The sequence below is a fragment of the Puma concolor genome, chromosome B3, assembly GCF_028749965.1.
Source record: "Puma concolor isolate L17-30 chromosome B3, mPumCon1.1.hap2, whole genome shotgun sequence".
NCBI lineage: Eukaryota > Metazoa > Chordata > Mammalia > Carnivora > Felidae > Puma > Puma concolor.
The window spans coordinates 101,025,707-101,043,271 of NC_141672.1; the positions used below are offsets into that span (position 1 = coordinate 101,025,707).

The 17,565-nt window shown below is 37.5% G+C and overlaps 1 protein-coding gene across 1 annotated transcript in view; it reads right to left on the minus strand.

The window, feature by feature from the left end:
• MNS1 (meiosis specific nuclear structural 1) overlaps positions 1 to 17,340 on the minus strand; it is a 48,330-nt gene extending 30,990 nt beyond the window's left edge. The window contains exons 1-2 of the mRNA XM_086710758.1: positions 16,771 to 17,340; positions 15,561 to 15,782 (exon numbers count right to left, since the gene is read on the minus strand). Coding sequence (XP_086566884.1) covers positions 15,561 to 15,782; positions 16,771 to 16,773 — 225 coding nt within the window. The 5' untranslated portion in view covers positions 16,774 to 17,340. The remainder of the gene's footprint in view (positions 1 to 15,560; positions 15,783 to 16,770) is intronic.
• Positions 17,341 to 17,565: the final 225 nt, after the last annotated feature.

The following is a 17,565-nucleotide window of genomic DNA, read 5'->3' on the forward strand; positions in this document are numbered from 1 at the left end:
TGGGACCTCATCAAGATAAAAAGTTTCTGCACTGCAAAGGAAACAATCAACAAAACTAAAAGGCAACCAAAATAATGGGAAAAGATATTTGCAAATGACATACCGGATAAAGGGCTAGTATCCAAAATCTATAAAGAACTCACCAAACTCCACATCTGAAAAACAAATAATCCAGTGAAATAGCGGGCAGAAGACATGAACAGACACTTCTCTAAAGAAGACATCCAGATGGCCAACAGGCACATGAAAAGATGCTCAACGTCACTCCTCATCAGGGAAATATAAATCAAAACCACACTGAGATACCACCTCATGCCAGTCAGAGTGGCTAAAATGAACAAATCAGACTACAGATGCTGGAGAGGATGTAGAGAAACAGGGACCCTCTTGCACTGCTGGTGGGAATGCAAACTGGTGCAGCTGCTCTGGAAAACAGTGTGGAGGTTCCTCAAAAAATTAAAAATAGATCTACCCTATGACCCAGCAATAGCACTGCTAGGAATTTACCCAAGGGATACAGGAGTGCTGATACACAGGGGCACTTGTACCCCAATGTTTACAGCAGCACTTTCAACAATAGCCAAATTATGGAAAGGGCCTAAATGTCCATCAACTGACGAATGGATAAAGAAGATGTGGTTTATATATACAATAGAATACTACTTGGCAATGAGAAAGAATGAAATCTGGCCATTTGTAGCAACCGTGGTTGGCACTGGAGAGTATTATGCTATGGGAAATAAGTCAGGCACAGAAAGACAGATACCATATATTTTCGCTCAGATGTGGATCCTGAGAAACTTAACAGAAGACCAGGGGGGAGGGGAAGGAAAAAAAAAGTTAGAGAGGGAGGGAGCCAAACCATAAGAGACTCTTAAATACTGACAACAAACTGAGAGTTGATGGGGGTGGGGGAGAGGGGAAAGTGACAGATGGGCATTGAGGAGGGCACTTGTTGGGATGAACACTGGGTGTTGTATGGAAACAAATTTGACAATAAATTATATATTAAAAAATAATAAAAAAATAAAAATAAATAAAAACCTGTATCTAAATGTTTACAGATTTATTCAAAATAGCTAATAATGGAAATAAACAGACAAATGCTACCAGGTGAATAGTGAGATAAACTGTGGTACATCCTACCATGGAGGACTGCTCGACAACAAAAGGGAACGAAATAGTGACACTAGCAACAACTTGGATGAATTTCTAGCAATTAAGCTGAGTGAAAAAATCCAATCCCAATATACTGTTTGGGCCCATTTATATAATGTTCTTGAAACACGTTCCTTATTTTACAATTGTGCTTTAATTCACATATTATAAAATTCACCTTTTACAATTCCCAATTCAGTGTTTTTTTAGTATATTCACAGTGTTGTGCAACAATCATCATTATCTAGTTTCAGAACTTTTAAGTGGATATTTTTTTTTGAAGCAGCTTTGTGTTCACAACAAAACTGAGCAGAAATAAGAGAGTTCCCATATACCCAAAGCCCACACATATGCACCGCCCACCTCACTATCAACACCCCACCAGCGTGGTACGTTTGTTACAATCAATTAATCTGCAATGACACAATCACCCAAAGTCCACAGTTTATATTAGGGTTAACTCTTGGTGTTGTACATTCTGTGGTTTTGAGAAATCTGTAATGATATTTATCTACCATTACAGTTATCATACAGAACTGGTAGATAGTTGGAATCATGCAGTATGAAGCCTTTACAGGTTGGATTCTTTCACTTAGTAATACACATTTAAAGTTTCTCCATGTCTTTTCATGGCTTGATAGTTCATTTCTTTTAGCACTAATATTCTATTGTCTGGATCAACGATCCATTCATCTACTGAAGGACATCTTAGTAGCTTACAAGTTTTGGCAATTAAAACTGCTATAAACATCCACATGCAGGTATTCGTGTAGATGTAAGTTTTAACATTACAGAACAGTTTCATCGCCTCCAAAAAAAAAAACAAAAACAAAAACAAAAAACAAAAAACACCCATACCTGTTAGCAGTCACTCACCATTCCACACACCCACTAGTTTCTGAGAACCACTAATCTGCTTTCTATCTCTATGGACTTGCCTATTCTAGATACTTCATTTAAATGGAATCACAGAATAAGTGGCCTTTTTGTGCTCGGCTTCTTTCATTTGGTGTAATGCTTTCAAGGTTCATCCATGTTGCAGCATGTATCAGTACTTCATTCCCTTTTATGTCTGTATAATATCCCACTGTACAGATAGAACACATTTTATCTAGTCATCAGTGGATGGGCACTTGGGTTGTTTCCAACAACCACCTTTTGGCTATCATGAATAATGTTGCTTTCAATATTCATGTACAAGTTTTTGTGTGAACATGTTTTCAATTGTCTTGGGTTTAGTAGAAGAATTGCTAAGTGATACAGCATTTGCATTTAACTTTTTGAGGAACTGTCCAACTGTCTCCCACAGCCACTACATTTTACATTTCCAAAAGCAATGTACAAGGGTTCGAAGTTCTCTACATCGTTTCTGATACTTACTATCCTTTTTAAAAAGAATTAGAGCAATTTTCATGGCTCTGAAGGGATACCTAACTGCGATTTTGATTTGCATCTCCCTAATGACATTATGTTGAACATCTTTTATGTGCTTATTATTCATTTGTATATCTTCTTTAGAGAAATGGCTATTGATGTCCTTTGTCCATTAAAGAGTTTGTCTTTTTATTGTTGAGTTGTATAGGTAACATTCTTGAAATGACAAAATTATAGAAACGGAGAACATATTAGTGGTTGCCAGAGTCAGGCATGAGGTATGGTGTACAAGAAAGAGATGGTTATGTTTATGAAAGGACAAAATGAGGGACCCGTGTGGTCATGGAGCTCCCCTGGATCATGACTGTGGTGCTGGACATACAAACCTACACGTGTGATAAACTGTAGGGAACCAAACACACACACACACACACACACACACCAATGCACAGACAGGAGCACAAGTAAAAGTAGGGAAATCTGAACAAGATTGGTGGATTGTATCATTGCTGTTATTTTGCCTGTGATATTGTACTACAGTTTTGCAAGATGTACCATTAGGAGACATTAGGTGCAAGGTATATTGGGTCTCTCTGTATTATTTCTTACAACTGCATATGAATCCACAATTATCTAAATAATAATTTCAATTAACAAAAAGCAACTGCAAGTACTGGTGATAACACAAAACAACTGGAATTCTCATACACCACCCGAGGAAATGCAAAAAAATGCAGCAACTCTGCAAAATGGTTTGGCAATTTCTTATCAAGTGAAACATACACCCACTATATGACACAACCATCCTACTCTCAGATATCTATCTAAGAGAAATGAAAATTTATGTTCATATAAAAGTTTGTAATCAAATGTTTATAGCAGTTTTATTCACAGTTGCCATAAACTGGAAACAATTCAGATTTTTTTCAACGTGCAAATGAACAAACAACTGTGGTACATCCATATACTAGAATATAACAATACCATTCAGCAATAAAAGGAACAATTCATACAACAATATGGAATCTTACATTTGTTTTGCTAAGTGAAAGAAGTCAGACCCAAAAGGTAACATATTGCCTAATTCCAGTTATATGACATTGTGGAAAAGGTGAACCTAACAGGACATAAAATAAATCAGTGGTTTCCAGGGATTTGGGGAAAAGGGTGAGTGGCTGACTACAAAGGAGCAGCATGAGGGGGCTTTTGGGATGACAGAAGTGTTTGAATGACACTGGGAGAGTAGAGATAGAAATCTATCCATTTGTCAAAATCCATAGAACTATATATACATCAGAGAGAATTAATTTTATAATATGCAAATTTAAAAAGAAATCAACCAGTAAATCCATGCCATGCACTACTACTCAATAATAAAAAAGAATTAACTATTGACAAATTCAACAACTTGGATAACTCTCAAAAGCATTACACTGAGTGAAAAAAATCTACTCTAAAGGTCACATATGACTCCACATATGTATGGAATCACACACAATTACATTTATATAACATTCCTGAAAGAATAAAATTACAGAGATGGAGAACAAATCAATGGTTGCCAGGCATAGTCGGTGGCAGCAGCGGGGTGCGGGGGAGGGGAGGGCAGTGGTGGTGAAGAAAATATATGACTATAATGGGGTAGCATGAATAAGGTCTTGGTGGTGACACAACAGTTCTGTATCTTGAATTAGGTGGTGGCTGTGTAAATCTACTACACATTTGAAAAAAATGACATATGGGTATATATGCATATTGTACTAATATCATTTTCTAGAGTTTGATATTATATTACAGTTATGCAAGATGTAACCACCGGGGGAATCTTCTGTATGGTGCCCAGTGGACCTCTCCATACGATTTTTGCAATTTCCCAAGAATTTGTAACTATTTCAACATAAAAAATTTTTTAAAGAAATCGACCACATGTGGGGGGAATAATGGAATGCAGACTATGTCAAATTAACTGTATTAAAAATTAGGGAGTCCAAGATGGCAGCATAGGAAGATCCTGAACTCATCTCCTCCCATGGACACACAAAATCTACAGCTACCTGTAGATCATTTGTGTAGGAATGCTGACAATACCGACTCCATCTTTAGCCCTCCATCTTGTTCATGGTTGCTCAATGACCTTTCTTGGGGCTACAGGTTCCATGTAGCCATTCCATGGAAATGAATAATCATACCTTAGAAATGCCCACCAAGACCAAAATAGGGAGAAGGTTGTTTTGGTCTCCCATTAATCTTTTAGAAATAATAGTCTTTCCCCTTCCTGATGCACAGGTGAGGCTGCAAGATCTAATTAAAAGTTAGCGGTCAATTAGACACATTCAAGCTCTCTGCGGTGTGTGTGAACCCTTTGATCTCAGTATAGTGCCCTTCTGTGCGTCCCTTTGCTCTATAAGGTTTGTGGACTAAGGTCTGGATTTGGTGGAGAATAACTATGCAGTTGCTGTGAATAGTCAGTCTTCCACCCAATCCCCCTGTCAGTAAGTTACCTGAAGTAAAACACTGTGTAAACTGTATGGAGTGGCCTACTTCATTTTCCGGTCTCCAAGTGCCTTCTCAGTTTGGGGGATGCTTCATGTCTCTCCTGCACCTTCTAACAATTTCTCTCTGAAAAGGATCTGAAAACTAGATGAACTGCTTCTCTACAACAAAGGATAAAAGGACCACATTGAGAGGGGTAGAGACACTGTCTTGCCAAAAAACCCTACACCCAATAGGCAGGGAGACACAACAGAGAGGGATCTCACCAGTCCAGCACCTCTGCCAGATGAGTGAGCGGTTGGTGCCCCACATTAGGCACTCCAACACTTCAGAGCTGCACCAAAAATGTCTGGCTTAGAAAACCAACAGGGCTGACATCCAAGGGACCCAAAGTACTATAGGAAACTGAGATTCTCATTTTAAAGGCTCACCTGCAGTCTCACTCATCCCAGGATCAAGCACAAAAGCACCAATTTGAAGGGAATTCATTTGCTGATCTGGGGGAATCTGCTGCAGAAGTAAGGGACAGTTGGGACTCTGCCAGAGACAGAGGCAAGGCTAACTCCTTTTGTGTACTCTCTACCTAACCTGCCAGGGTAGCACACTGGATGCTGCACCCTGTCACTGCCTCACTGGGGCTGGTGGGACAAGTGGCCTCAGTGACGTCCTGCTGCTTTCCTGCAGCTGGGCAGTGGGAGCGGTCATAGCAATCCCCCATACCCTGCTTGGACTGGCAAGTGGGAGCAGTCGTGACATTCTCCTGCCACCAACCTGGGACCATACAGGCACAGAGACAGGGCACTCTCCCACAGTATCACAGAAGCCTTCAGGCACATGCAGTCAAGACATTTCCCCCCTGCCTTTCTGAACTTGGTGAGCGCACCTTTCAGAGCAGGTGTGTGCAAACCACAGAGAGAATGCCCTTTGTTCACTTGGCCTTGGTGGCCAAGAGGGCTGAAGGTCCTGAGCTCCAAGGGACTCTTACCATCAGAAGACAGTTCTTGGCAGGCCAACCCCCCAGGGCACTGCACGCCCAGTCTTCCTTGAAAAAGGCCTATTTATCCTGGAGCTCCAGCCTAAGAAAGAGTCTTCAGGTTTCCCACACAAACAGTAGCTACAAAGGCACTCCCAGGGAACATAAGTAGGGAGACATTATTCTTGCCCATCCTGTTGGCCTCACTGCAGCTCAACAAGACCTCCCAGGAAGGAGCTTATATACTCATCTGCAGCCCTGTTTTTACAACTGTTGCCTAGGGAACACCTCCATCTCTAGATCTGGAGGCCAACAGAGTTTACAATTGTAGCCCCACAGGACTGTATATATTTGCATATATTAAAAGCTGCTGCCTGAGGGTCTGGCTTCCATTCGGCCTGAAACTAGGTGCTGAATAAGATTCCTCTCCTTGGAACACTGACAGGTCTTGGCATACCATCAACAACACAGACATATCAAGAATAAAAATCAGGCTGTTCAGACGATCACAAAGGTTCAAGAGACAACCAAGAACTAATCAATGGTGAATGAGAAGTTTCATCACTACACAAAGCCACTTCTTCAAGACTGAAAGAAGTACTTGTTTTGCCTAACAGAGGGAAACAAACACAGTCAAACAAAATGAGGATACAGAGAAGTATGTTCCAAATGAGAGAATAAGACAAAACATCAGAAAAAGACCTTACTGATCCAGAGATAAGTAATTTACCAGATAAAGAATTCAAAGTAATAGGCATAAAGATGCACACCAAGCTTAGGAGAAGACTGAATGAACACAGTGAGAACTTCAACAAAGAGATATAAGATATAAGAAAGTATGAAACCGAAATCAGAGCTGAAGAATATAATAACTGAACTGAAAAATACACAAAGAGGGTTATACAGCAGATTGGATAGAACAGAAGAATGGATCAGAGAACTGGAAAACAAAGCACTGGAAATCACCCAGACAGAGCAGCAAAAAGAAAAAGGAATTCTTAAAAAAAAAAGATGATAAATTAAGAGATCTATGGGACAAAATCAAGTGAAATAATATCTGCATTATAGGGGTACCAAAGGAGATGAGAAAGGAAAGAAGCAGAAAACTTATTTGAAGAAATAATGGCTGAAAACTTCCCTTACCTAAGGAAGGAAACAGACACCCAGATCCAGAAACCCAGAGAGTTCCAAGTAAAATAAACCCAAAGAGATCCACGCCAACACACATTATTATTAATATGTCAAAAATTAAAGAGAAAATCTTAGGGTGCCCTAGTGGCTCAGTTGGTTAAGTGTCCAACTTTGGCTCAGGTCATGGATCTTGCAGTTCATGAGTTTGAGCCCTGCATCAGGCTTTGTGCTGACAGCTCAGAGCCTGAAGCCTGCTTTGGATTCTGTGTCTCCCTCTCTCTCTGTCCCTCCCCTGCTTGCACTCTGTCTGTCTCTCTCTCTCAAAAATAAATTTAAAAAAATTTTTTAGAAATTAAAAAAAAAAAGAAAATCTAAAAGCAGTACAAGCAACTTGTTGTAAAGAAAACTCCACAAGGCTATCAGCAGATTGCTCAGCCCAAGCTGTGCAGGCCAGAAGGGAGTGGCATGACATATTCAAAGTGCTAAAAGAAAAAAACTTCCAACCAAGAACACTCTACCCAGTAAGTTTATCACTCAGAATTGAAGGAGAGATAGTTTTTCAGATAAGCAAAAGCTAAAGGAGTTCATCACCACTAAACTGGTTTTTGAAGAAATGTTAAAGGGATCTTTTAAGTTGAAAAGAAATGGACTAATTAACAACCAAAAAACATTTGAAAGTAAAAATCTCTCTGTAAAATTTAATATGTAGTGAAGGTAGTATATAAGTTAACTCATAAAGTTAGTATGAAGGTTAAATGACAAAAATAGTAAAATAAAACTACAATAATTAATTAAGTGATACATAAAATAGGAGATAAAGTGTGACATCAAAAACATAAAATGGGGGAGATGGTAAAAGTGTACTATTTTGGAATAAGTTCAAGTTGATATCAACCTAAAAGGTTGATAGGATGTTATATATGTTGTATACATAAATTATCTCACAGTAACCACAAAGCAATACTTTACAGTAAATAAGTAAATGAAAAAACTAAACACAACACTAAAGAAAGACAATGAACCGCAAGGAAAGACAGAAAGAAAATGGAACAGAGAGGAACTACAGAAACAGCCAGAAAACAATTAACCAAATGGCAATAAGTACAGATCTAACAGTAATATTTTAAATATAAATGGACTAAATGTTCTACTCAAAAGACAGCTGGCCAAATGGATTATAAACAAACAAACAAAAAACAAACAAGACTCATCTATATATTGCCTGCAAAAGAGTTACTTCAGAAGTAGAGATACACACAAGCTGCAAGTGAGGAATGGAAACAATATTCCATGGAAATGAAAAGAAAGCTGGTATAGCTATACTCATATCAGACAAAATAAGCTTTAAAACCAACACTGTAATAAAAGACAAGGAAGGGCATTACATGATAAAGAGGTCAATCAAGCAAGAAAATATAAATTTTACAAATATATATGTATCTAATATAGAAGCACCAAAATATATAAAGCAAATATTAACACACCAAAAAGGGGAAATCAACAATAATACAATAATGGTAGGGGATTTTAACACCCTACTTATATCATCTGACAGAAATAAGAAAATCAGTAAGGAAACATCAGCCTTAAACAACACCTTAAACCAGGTGGACTTAATAGATATATACAGAACATTCAGTACAAAAATAGCAGAATACATATGCTTCTCAAGTGCATATAGAACATTCTCCAGACCAGATCAATGTTAGGCCACATAAAAAAGAAAATGTAAATAAATTTAAAATTGATATTATATCAAGCACCTTTTCCAACCATAATGGTATGGAATTACCAATTATCAAGAAGAAAACAACAAAACTGTGAGAATTAACCAGCATGCTACAAAGCAACCACAAGGGCATTGAAGAAATAAATACCTAGAAAAAATTTTTAAAAAATCTACAGACAGGGGCACCTGGGTAGCTCAGTCAATTAAGAATCAGACTTTGGCTCAGGTCATGATCTCACCATTTCCAAGTTCAAGCTCTTTGTCAGACTCTGTGCTGACAGCTCAGAGCCTGGGCCTGTTTCAGATTCTGTGTCTCCCTCTCCCTCTCTATCCTTCCTCCCACTCATGCTCTGTCTGTCTCTCTCTCAAAAATAAAAATAAACATTGAGAAAAATTTTTAATTAAAGAATAAAATTTTAAAAATTTGGAGACAAATGAAAACAGGAAAATAACATCAAAATGCAGCAAAAGCAGTTCTAAGAGGGAGGTACACAGCAATACAGATCTTTCTGAAGAAACAACAAAACCCTCAATTAAACAGTCTAACTTTACACCAAAAGGAACTATAGCAAGAATAAATGAAGCCTAAGGTTAGTAGGAGGAAAATAATAAAGATCAGAGTGGAAATAAATGAAATACGGACAAAAAAAGATAATAGGAAACATCAATGAAACTATGAACTAGTTCTTTGAGAATATAAATAAAAATGGGGTGCCTGGGTGGCTCAGTCAGTTAAGCATTCAACTACTGGTTTTAGCTCAGGTCATGATCTCACGGTTTGTGAGTTCGAGGCCCAGATTGGGCTCCATGCTGACAGTGCAGAGCCTGCTTGGGATTCTCTCTTTCCCTCTCTCTCTGCTCCCACCCCCACTCATTCTATCTCTCTCTCAAAAATAAACTTAAAAAAGAAAATATAAATAAAATTGACAAACTTTCAGCTAGACTTACCAAGGAAAAAAGAGAGAGGGCTCAAATACATAAAAATGAGAAGTGAAAAAGGAGTTACAACTAATACTAAAGAAATGCAAAGGATCATAAGAGAGTAATATGAACAATTATACGCCAAAAATTAGACAAACTAGAAGAAGTGGATAAATTCCTAACACATGATCTTCCAAGACTGAATCAAGAAGAATTCTTGAATCAAGAATAAAATCAAGATACTAGTAGGGAGATTACTAGTAAGAAGACTGAATCAATAAAACCTCCCAAAAAACAAAAGTCCAGGACTATGTGGCTTTACTGGTTAACTCTATCAAACATTCAAAGAATTAATATTTCCCCTTCTCAAACTCTCAAAAAACTGAAGAGGAGGGAACACTCTCACTGTATGTCATGAGGCCATCATTATCCTAATACCAAAACCAGACAAGGATGCCATACAAAAATAAAATTACCAGCTAATATTCCTGATAAACATAAATGCAACATTCCTCAACAAAATATTAAGCAAACCAAATTCAACAACATATTAAAAGGACCATACACCATGATTAATGTGACTTATTCCAGGGATGCAAGGATGATTCAACATCCCAAATCAATCACTATTATATACATTAACAAAATGAAAGATAAAAATCATTGATCATTTTGATTCAGGAAAAGCAGATTATGGAGAGAATGTACCTCAACATAATTAATACCCTTATGACAAACCCACAGTTAGTTTCATACTCATTGGTGAGAAGCTCTAAGATCAAGAACAAGACAAGAATGCTCACTCCATCTCCACTTCTATAAAACATAGTACTGGAAGTCCTAGCCATAGTAATTAGGCAAGAAAAAGAAATAAAAGACATCCAAATTGGAAAGGAAGAGGCAAACTTGTCACTATTTGCAAATAACACAATACTAAAGACTACACCAAAAAACTATTAAAATAAATCAATTCAGTAGTGATAAGACACAAAAAATACATAAAAACCTGTTGAATTTCTACACATCAATACCAAAAGATCAGAAAGAAAAATCAAGAAAACAATCCCATTTACAACTGCATCAAAAAGTACAAAATACCTAGGACTAAATTTAACCAAGGTGACTATATACTGAAAACTATAAGATACTCATGAAAGAAACTGAAGAAAACACAAATAAATGGAAAGATATTCTGTGCTCATGGAGTAGTAGTATAAAATGTCTGTACTCTTCAAAGCAATCTACAGAGTCAATGTAATTCCTACCGAAATATCAACAGCATTTTCACAGAATTTGAATAAATAATTCTAAAATTCATATGAAAGCACAAAAGAATTAAGATAACCAAAGCAATCTTGAAAAAGAACAAAGTCAGAAGTGTAATGCTCCCAAATTTCAAACTATTATCACAAAGCTATAGTAATCAAATCAGTATAGTATTGGCATTAAAAACAGACACATAGAGGGACTCCTGGGTGACTCAGTCGGTTGAGTGTCTGACTTCGGGTCAGGTCATGATCTCACTGTTCATGAGTTTGAGCCCCGCATCCGGCTCTGTGCTGACAGCTCAGAGCCTGGAGCCTGCTTCAGATTCTGTGTCTCCCTCTGTCTCTGACCCTCCCCCATTCATGCTCTGTCTCTCTCTCAAAGATAAATAAACATTAAAAAAATTTTAAAATAAAAACAGACACATAGATCAATATAACAGGACAGACAGCCCAGGAAAACCCGCACATATATGTCAATTAATTTAGAACAAAGGAGGCAAGAATATACAACGGGGAAAAGTGGTGTTAAAACTCTTCAAGTGCTGCTGGGAAAACTGGACAGCAACATGCAAAAAAATGAAACTGGACCACTATCATACAACATATACAAAAATTAACTCAAAATGGATCAGAAATTTGAATGCTAAGACCTGAAACCATAAAAGTCTTAAAGGAAAACAAAGGCAGTAAGCTCCTTGACATTAATCTTAACAATGTTTTTTTTTAAAGCTGATTCCAGAGGTAATTGCAATAAAAAAGCAAAATCAAATGAGACTACCACAAACTAAAAAGCTTCTGCACAGCAAAGGAAACCATCAACAAAATTAAAAGGCAACCTACTGAATGACAGAAGTATTTGCAAATCATATATCCTATATGGGGTTAATATCCAAAATATATAAAGTCATAAAACCCCAAAACGAACAAAATATAAACAGTCTGATTAAAGAATAAGCAGAGGACCTAAATAGACTCTTTTTAAAAATGACATACAGATGCCCACCAGCACAGGAAAAGATATTTAACATCACCCATCATCAGAGAAATGCAAATCAAAACTATAATGTGATTATTACCTTACACCTGTCAGAATGGCTATTAGCAAAAAGAAATAAGTGTTGGTGTGTGGAGAAAAGGGAATCCTCATGCAGTGGTGGCGAGAATATAAATTGGTGCAGCCACAATGGAAAACAGTATGGAAGCTCTCAAAAATTTTTAAAAAATCATATGATCCAGCAGTTTCACTTCTGGGTATCTACCAAAGAAAACAAAAGCACTAATTTAAAAAGATATATAAATGTAGCATTATTTATAATAATCAAGATATGGAAATAACCTATGTCCATCAATGGATGAGTGGATAGAGAAAATGTGGTATGTAAGTACAATAGAATGTTGCTCAGCCATAAAGATAATCTTGCCATTTGTGACAATTTGGATGGACCTTGAGGGTATTACACTAGCTGAAATAAGTCAGAGAAAGACCATTATCTTTGATTTCACTTATATGTGGAATCTCAAAACCAAAACAAATAAACAAAACAAAACCCAAATTCATAGATATAGACAACCAAATGGTGGTTGCCAGACGAGAGGGGAGTAGGAGTGGAGGTGTGAAATGAGTGAAGAGGATCAAGAAGTACAAACTTCCAGTTATAAAATAAGTAATGGGGATTTACATACAGGATGGGGAATATAGTCAATAATAGCGTATTAACTTTGTATGGTAAATAGATAGTAACTAGACTTATTGAGGTCATCATTTCACAATGTATACAAAGATCAAATTGCTATGTTGTGCACCTGAAACTAATATCATAATGTATGTCAATTATACCTCAATAAAATTTTTAAAAAGACAATCACATAAATGCAGTAGAAATAGACATAAGTAATTTTAGGAAACAGTGTCTGACTAGATATTATAAGGCTAAGGACAAAAAATATTTATATCCAAATCTGTACTGTAGTAAGTAAATGTGTTGTTCACAGGGGTGCAGGTTAACAATTCTGAGACTACTTTATTTGTATACTAGGGTTGAAAGAATAAGTAAATATACTATAGATAATGAGAACCAACTTTCTTTTTGTTGGAGAAAGCAATTATGAATAAGGAAAGGAGAAAGGCTAGAATAACCACTGTGCTAATCAGAAGGGAGATTCTCTTGGGTAGGCCTGACCTAATCAGGTGAGCCCTAAAATGACAAAGAGCAGTTGAAGCCACTGTTCTGTGGATATCAGGGAAACAGACTGCTATGTTGTGGAAAGGATCAAGTGGCAGGGAATGTCAGCAATCTCTGAGAGATATGAGTATTAGTCTTCGAACTATGAGAACATGCACTCTGCCAACTTAAATGAGCTTAGAAGAGGACCCAAGATTCAGATGAGAATATATTCCAGACAACACCTGGATTTCAGCCTTGTGAGACCAAGCAGTCAATCCAGCTATAAACCACGTTTGGATTTCTGACACACAGAAACCGTGAGGTAATCAACAGATGTTTTTAGCCACTAAATTTGTGGTAATTTGTTACATAGCAACAGAAAACTAATATAATAAATGAACAGTAGTCTTTAAAATTGTCAAGGTCATGAAAGACAGGAAAAGTGAAAAACTGTTACAGATTGGAGGAGATTAAGGAAACATAACAACTAAATGCAGTTTGTATTCCTGAAACAGAAAACATGTTAATGGAAAAAACTCATATGATCTGAATAAATACTATAGTTAACATATTGTACCAAGGCTAATTTCTTCATTTTGATAAGTGTTCCATGATTATTTAAGATGTTAACTTAAAGAGAAATCAGTAAATGGTATACAGCAATTCTCTTTACTATTTTTTGCAACTCTTATGTATCTAAATTTATCTCAAAAATTGTCTCTAAATATTATTTCCATTAGATGATAACAGTGCTCTTTGGTACAATGGCTGATTCCGGGTGTGAAGCCAGAAATTTACAAGATGAGTCTTGTATTCACCAGAGGAAAAGAACAAATAGGATAATGAATCAGCTCAAGTGATTCCTAAGATCTGAGAGTAGAAAGCCAGAGACCCAGAGAGGCCTGGGTGGCTCAGTCGGTTAAGCATCCAACTTTGGCTCAGGTCATGATCTCACAGTTCATGGGTTCGAGCCCCGCATCGGGCTCTGTGCTGACAGCTCAGAACCTGGAGCCTGCTTTGGATTCTGTGTCTCCCTCTCTCTCTGTCTCTCCTCCACTCATGTTCTGTCTCTCTCTATCTCTCAAAAATAAATAAACGTTAAAGAAAAATTCCTTTTTAAATAAATAAAGGATGAGGGAGAGACTATTTTAGATTAGAGGTACCTAACAGACACAACAACCAAATATACTATATGAACCTTGTTCGGATCCTGATTAAAACAAACCAACTGTAAAAGCAGACTTTGACATAATCCCCAAAACTTGATTATGGGATGGCATTAAATGATACCTAGAATTTACTGTTAATTCTATTACGTGAGATAATGGCATTGTTCTGCTACTATGTTAGAAAATATCTGTATTTTATAAGATGCATACTGAAGTATACAGGAGAGAGATGATCTGATATCTAGGGTTTTCTTTAAAATTAAAGAAAAAAATAAGAATAAAAATAGGAAAAAAATCTAATCCCTAGGATCTTATTGCTCAGAGTTGAAAATCATGTCTAAGCTTTATGAAATTGAAATTCAGAGGGATGGATATCATTTTTAAAAGTTGCTTTTGCCATTCCCCACAATATCTTGCAAAATGTTGAACATAAAGCAGGAACTCAAAAAATAGTGAAATATCAGAACACCTTTTTCACATTTATGAGAACTTGTTTCTTATTGGTTTCCCTTTTTTACCACCTTCATCCTGTAAAATATTTAGAAGTTTCCATTAAAAAATTATCTCCATATTTTAGGAGTTATATATATGTACTGTACCTGAATTCAAGTCAGTATTTCAAAAATCAAAAATACAAGTAAATTCAAATCTAATACATAGGTGTTCATTTTCTACCAATGAACAATGAACATGTTTAATATCAGTAAATTCAAAAAAGGTAATCTGAAATTTTTGTCTTTTGAATTTTATGGAATGCAACTGAATTTTACTTATATGAGCAAAACTCAGTAATTATGGATTTCATGTTTATGAAAAAAACGAGAAAACCTGTGTCTTACTCTGTTCCAGGTACTTTTCCAAGTGCTTTGCATGTATTAAATCATTAACTATTAAAACAGTCCTACAAAGTGGGTACTATTATCATTCCTGTTTTATAGATGAGGCAGCAAGTAAAATCATGGTTCAACAGCTTATATACAGCAATACTAGGATTTAAAGACATAACAGTCTAACTCCAAAAACACAGTTCTTTACCACTACACTGGACTGACATACAATGAGGCATACTTTATCTGATCCTGTTATCTATTCAATTCCAGTATCGGCAGTTGGTTTTTATCATTTCCAAGGAGAAAATGAAGGGAAAAAAATGATGTAAGAATGAATAGTAAAATGTACCTTTTGAATGGCCTCTTCCATATCCAACTCAAATTGTTCATTCTGTAATAATCTGAGGAATCTCCTGCGCTCCACACGGTCATCATTTTCGTTCTGCACCATTTGGTCCCTGACTTGATTCTGTATCTTTCTTAGTGATTGGACATGCAATTTCTTGCAGTAGTTTACATCTACTAATTTCTGATGTCTTTCACTGAAGTTCATAGCTCTCCTTTTAGAAGCCTATAATGAAAAAAAAGAAAAGTATGCATACTTTGATATTCCAAAATCTAATTTTTAAAAGAATACTGCTGTGGAGTGCCTGGGTGGCTCAGAGGGTTATGCACCACTCTTGATTTCCGCTCAGGTCATTATCTCCCAGTCCTGGGATTGAGCCCCGCTAAGGAATTGAGCCCGGCTGAGCGTGGAGCCTGCTTGGGATTCTCTCTCCCTTTCTTTCTGCCCCTCCCCCACTTGTGCTCCCTCGCTCTCAAAATAAATAAATAAACTTTAAAAGTATACTGATGTAAGCTCCCATTCCAAAAAAGGGAACACTAATAAAAACAAAGGACCTTTAGCCTCCTTCCTAAATTCAGAGAAATAAAAAAAAGTACGCGTGGTAGCTAAATATATTGATATATCAGTAAACTACTTTTATTACTCCCCATTTTATAGATGAAGAATAAAAAGTAAAAGCAACTTTACCCAGGATTCCTCAGCTTAAATATGCCGCAGTACTAAGATTCAAAGACCCGTAGTCAAGCTCTGTAGAACTAGCTTTTAGCGCAATACAGGGAATTCCTCCTTCCCCATTCCACCCCCCTCTCCCTTACCCTTGGCCATAAAGTTCCGTTGAGAAACTGGTCAGGTTTTCCTAATATAGATTTAACAGGTCGGGCCGCTGCTACTTAATTCATTCACTCTCTCCTGGAGTTTTCTTCCCCCAGTTACTCGTTCAACGTTCTTAATCTTTTCCCAAATTTCCAAAATATGAGAAAAAAGATATTTACCGGGCAGATCTAATAACAGCCAGAAATTTTGGAAAAGGCTGAAAGCCACCGTGTTCGTTGCTTAAACAATACCACAGGAGGCCTCTGAAAGCAAATTGTACGAGTTTCCCACTTTAATTCTCAGATTAGGCACTTCAAATCCTTTTTAGGTGCAAGCTGGCTCTAAACTACAATTAAACCAATAGATAAACAAGTAGTTTCAAGACCCCCAACCGGCTTACCATCTTGGCAGACGAAAATTCCCCTCTCGTGCTCCTGCGGCCACCACCTCCCGCTTCCAAAGCAGAGGCTCAGCTCTCTGATGTTGACGCGGTTTCCTGGCAACTGCCGCCAAAGAGGGTCCCACCTACCGGCGCAGGGCGCAGTCTCTCATTGGACGCAGGAAGAGCCAATGGGCATTGAGCTTCTTGGAAGGCTGGCAGAGGAGCTACTTCTCCAGATCTAATTAACAGGCGGGAAGTTCAGATTCTGTATCCAGGCGCGAGCTCTTTGTAGTCTTTTAGGGCGCTCACGATTTCCCTCAAGCGGCTAAATTCTGTGATTTGGGTAGGTTTGGGAGCCAAGGGGAGGCTGTGGAAACTTTACACAGAAATACGCAAACTCCTATTCCATGGGGCCAAAGTCACTTTCCACGCATAGAACATCCTGTGCCCTCAAAGCCCGTTCTGCATGAGTTGATGACTGCCTTCACCTTTAGCAGTGGGAGGCACGGCCACCGTCTCCCTAGCTGGGTAACTGTGAGCCACTGTGGGTGGCATGTCCTTCCAGCGCCCTTCACCTCACACCCCGCAGACGCTGTTGGTAAACTGTGGTAATAAAATGCAGGGGCCACACAGAGCTTTCTCCGCTGTGGAATACCTGGTCCAGGTATCGATGAGCCAGCATACAGATGATGGCAGGATGTGATCAGGTTTATTTTACTGGCAGTTACACACTACAGTCCATTTTAAATGGAAGAATTTAAGAACAGGAATGGGTCAGAAAAATTATTCAAAGATTATAGAGATGACAGAGAA